The sequence below is a fragment of the Prunus dulcis genome, chromosome 6 (genome assembly GCF_902201215.1).
Source record: "Prunus dulcis chromosome 6, ALMONDv2, whole genome shotgun sequence".
Taxonomy (NCBI): domain Eukaryota; kingdom Viridiplantae; phylum Streptophyta; class Magnoliopsida; order Rosales; family Rosaceae; genus Prunus; species Prunus dulcis.
In genome coordinates, this window is record NC_047655.1 from 8,789,063 (window position 1) to 8,793,511 (window position 4,449).

At 35.5% G+C, this 4,449-nt stretch overlaps 1 protein-coding gene across 1 annotated transcript; it reads right to left on the reverse strand.

The window, feature by feature from the left end:
* Nucleotides 1-3,335, reverse strand: LOC117632134 (histone deacetylase HDT1-like). The gene is made up of 10 exons (XM_034365547.1): nt 3,171-3,335; nt 2,305-2,375; nt 1,981-2,186; nt 1,567-1,586; nt 1,420-1,467; nt 1,177-1,331; nt 832-900; nt 633-717; nt 406-538; nt 1-308 (listed from the first exon to the last, which is right to left on the reverse strand). Exons 1-10 carry the CDS (start codon nt 3,181-3,183, stop codon nt 248-250), a joined length of 861 nt encoding a protein of 286 aa, XP_034221438.1. The 5' UTR covers nt 3,184-3,335; the 3' UTR covers nt 1-247.
* Nucleotides 3,336-4,449: the final 1,114 nt, after the last annotated feature.

Below are 4,449 nucleotides of genomic sequence, written 5' to 3' on the forward strand. Positions count from 1 at the left end.
TTAAATTTAAAAAAGGCTAAGAGATTTAAACATATCGCACCTAATTAAGTTGAATAAGCAATATCCAAATAGAAAAGTAAAATATAGGTTCAGTTAACCATGAAATAACAACTCTAAAAGACAAGCCGATAACTCAAAACCCGAGGACAACCGTTGCTACCGCCATAACCTTAACATATCACCCTCTGTACTCTCAATGCCCAAAAATACTATATATCATAAGCATGCCATGATCCTGCACATCCTTCTACTTGGCACTGTGCTTGGCCTTGTTGTGTGACTGAAGGGCACCATCAGAATTAAACGACCTGCAAACAGCAAGATGACAAGCATAAAAACCAGCAACAGAACACAAACACTACAAGCAGAAAAAAAACAAAAAACAAAATGGCATGCTTAACATACTTGCTGCAAGGTTTGCACGAGTGCTCGCCAACAGACTTTGGTGTTTGTGGCTTGGGCTTGTCACCTGTAGCAGGAGTCTTTCCACCCTTCTTTGCAGGGTGTGGGGTGGCAGTGTGCGCAGCCTTCTTTCCATCTGTAAAAATTCCTAAATACTTTAGCCATGTCCGTATTACAGGTAACACAGAAATACAATGACTATTTGGGTATTATTGAGAGAGAGAGAGTACCAGTCTTCTGAGGAGTTACTTGCTTGGCTTTTTTAGCAGGGACGGGAGTTTTAGAAGCAGATTCATTGGGTCTTTTCTTGGAAGCCTTCAAGATAAACAATCAACATACATGAACAACCGAACTCACAAAAATAATCAAGGTCGATAATTTCCAAAGAAGACCAGGCAAACTGTGAGAACCACAAAACCATTTCATTACCTTCTTAGGAGTAGGTGTCTCCTCATCATCCTCATCAGTAGCATCATCATCCTCATCACTATCATCATCCTACAATCAGAAATGCAAATTTCGGAAGTGATTAAGCAGTTACATACTACTATAAAGGGCATAACAAGCTAAGTCAATCAAGAATATATTTTGACCAATAAGCTCAGACAACAAACTTCAAATCAACACATGAAAACGTATCTTCATAGATGGGTAAAACAAAAGCACTTTAGTGACACAAAAAGCCTTTATTCAAGGCCAAGCACTGTATGCAATCAGTGCAAAATATGTTTATGAATGAATCATGGACACAAGAAAACTCATCTGTGACCATACCTCATCTGATGAATCTTCAAAACCACCCAAACCATCCTCAGAACTTGAATCATCAGAATCATCATCAACATCATTACTTGGCTCCTCAATCTTAACTTTTTGCTTTTCAGAAGCTTCAGGTTTCACAGTGTTAGTCTTTGAAGGAGCTGGAATTCCTGTGCACAGTTTATGAACAAGTGATAAGAATAAATTAGATCAACAGAAACCACATGACAAATTGGAAGATCCATGTCAAACATTTACCATTCTGTGTGATTTCCATCGGGACATCCTCATCTGAGGAATCAAATTCTACATAAGCAGAAAATGGTAACCAATTAGCTAAGGACATAGAATAAATTTATAATCATGTCAAAACAAAAAAAAAACAAAAAATGGCATTGCATTTACCCGAATCACCCTCCTCGTCCGTGGCAGCAAAGAACACATCAAGTAGTCAAGGAAGCAATGAATAAATACAAAAGATCACAATTCATCAATGCTAAAATATCAAATCATCAACATTCAATATTTTAATTTAAATACAATATGAAGCCCTGTATACAAAAATTTCATTTTAAAAATATAATTATTATGGACGAATTATTTTCCAAAAATAATCAATACTTCTGCTCAAACACCATAAACTGATCGAAGTTACTGATTAAGATTTTTTTAAGAAATGATACAAGAAAACTGAAAATTAACTTTCCTGGAGTGCAGACTCCAGGGCAAATATACAAAGTAGCTCGTTCATAAAGAAAAGCATAAAATGTCATGCTCAAACAATCAACTCAACATACACCACAATTATTCAAAGGATATTCTCCAATCAAAGTCTGATAACCACAAAAGTGGACACTTCCACTTTTCAAGTTGTGCGAGAGCTCAAACTCTTTCTCAAAAACCAAGTCTAGGAACAATTGAGGGAATTTATCAGATGAAAGAGTTCCCAAAACAAACTTCTTGTCATCGATCTTCACTGAGATGACACCCTGATCAGCTCCCTTCTTTGTCTCGCCCAAACAAGCCTAAAGCAAAAGAAACGTTAAAACATCTTAAAACAAGGCACTGACACGCACAGTGATATCAAAGAAAAATTAGTAGACAAATCAAACAAAGAGGACTAGTATAAAAAAGAAACAGTACCTGTGACAGGTGCACAACTTTGCCATCAACAGGCACATATTTTACTGGCTCTCCAGCCTTCACTTCAACACCTAAAATAAACAAACGTAATTATTAAAAAAAGTACAGTAATATCAAGAACAAAACAGGAAGGATTATTGCATATAAAGACTAAACCAGCTGCATGCAAAAATATCCATCCACATTACATAACACAACCACGACTAGGCGAGAAGAAGACTAATGTCCACTGCTTAGAAATTTTTTTATGGGAAAACCAGAAGTGGTCGCAACTTCTTGGTGGATTTACGCATTTTTTAGAATAACAAAAATCGTCAAAGGATTCTAATAAAATAAAAGAAAAAGAAAAGTGGGGTTCAGATCATCAAGCGTATGGTTTTTAGGGAACTGGCACCTGTAAGACACATGTTACAGACAAATTGTTCGCAAATTCAACACGATTAAAGCCTAGAATTCATGTACAAAATGAGGCTGGCTCAGAAACAATAATTTTTCATCAGCATAACCATAAAACCAAAACTATAAGAAGCCACTGATTGAAAATCATCAAGTCCAAAACTTATGGTTTAACCAGGTTATACACAGAAACCACACAAACAATTTCAGACCCGTCCGAGACAAGCTTACTCACAACCATAACCTCTAGCGTACAGAAGCACAGTGAAGAAATTATCAGAAATAAAATGCAAAACATGAAAACACAACAGTGAAACAATTATCACAAGACAATGCACCAAGTTAAGCCTTAAACACAGATTATCAAAAACGAACAAAAGCACTGTTTTCTGTTAAACACTGAGAAACGCTAAACAGTGAGAAAAGGAATAAAAGAAGAATAGGAGGCGATAAGGGAAGAGACGGCTTACCCCAAAATTCCATTGAAGCAGAGTGAGTGAGCTAGCAAGAAACAGGGAGACAGAGAGACAGCGGGGGCTAGGGTTTTTGGGCTAGGGTTTTGATTTGAGGAGAGCGCGATGTAAAGAGGCGATGGTCAGAGGGTTTAGGGGGGCTTTTTATAAGGGAATTGCCGCCAGGTTTTCTACTAGGGTTTTTCAGACTTGTTCGCATTTCATTCTTTAGTTGGGCCTGGGCTTTGGATTCAAAAGTCGAAATGTGGGCGCATGGGCTTCTTAAATGCAGTAAATTTTTATGAAGGCTATTTGCACTTAACAATTTGATCATCACACCCAGCTTTCAAGTAAAATGTAATCTTTTATTTGGCATCTGACTGGCTGAAAAAACAACTTAGAGCGTCTTCAACCGATATGTTAAATTGCCATATGGACATAAAATGTCAAAAATTAAATGTTAAAGTTGCTTCAACCGAATAGTCAAATCCTACATGGATTTGAAGACTGAAAAAGATGTGTCAAAAATAACATATCAAAAAGCTTGATATCAAATATATTTTTCATATTTTTTTAGTCATGGAACCCACTATCATTTACTCTCTTTTTGTAGGGTCATGAACTATCATTTACTCTCGAAATGTCGAGTGTCATATTATTTTATTATATTTTTAAAAGCAAATAAAACTCATATAATGCATAAAGTTTTAAAAAAGAGTTTTTAAAAAAGCCTATCATTTATTCTTTTTTTAAATTTTATGCATCATATGGACCTCGTTTGATTTTGAAAATATAATAAAATAATATGACTTTTGGCATTTCGAGTGGAGTTAAATTTTTTTCAAATTATCAAATTACCACATAAACCATCAAATTTAAATTTAACATTTTGCATTTGACATCCTCTTGGAGATGCTGCTAGCCAACTGACAGAAAAATAAAACATCAAGAAACCGAAGAGGAAGAAAAGGTAAATTTGGCGTGTTGATGGAGATACATCATCGTCATATGTGCATTGAGGGAGCCAAAGCCGGGTCTGAAGTGGTCTTGCTTTCCCTCCCAAAAATCCCTTACAACTCCTACAACACTTGGAAAAAAAAAATATGATTTTACAAACAAACAAACAAAATTCACAATTTAGTGAGTGATAGCCCTCTCATATAAGATGATAAAGTGATTTACAATTAAGTTTTAAATTGAGTGCTGCTAAACGAATCCTAAAATTAACTTAGTACACCTTATTGCCAAATTAATTATTAAATTACCAATTTACCCTAATAGAAAATGACCAAAAAGG

What these genes read in the sequence shown, in the direction of transcription:
- LOC117632134 (XM_034365547.1), bottom strand. An exon ending in TATCAGACTTTGATTGGAGA is followed by an intron (nt 1,587 to 1,980) that starts ATATCCTTTGAA and finishes CTTTGCTGCCAC; the next exon opens with GGACGAGGAGGGTGATTCGG. An exon ending in TCGTGCAAACCTTGCAGCAA is followed by an intron (nt 309 to 405) that starts GTATGTTAAGCA and finishes TGCTGTTTGCAG; the next exon opens with GTCGTTTAATTCTGATGGTG.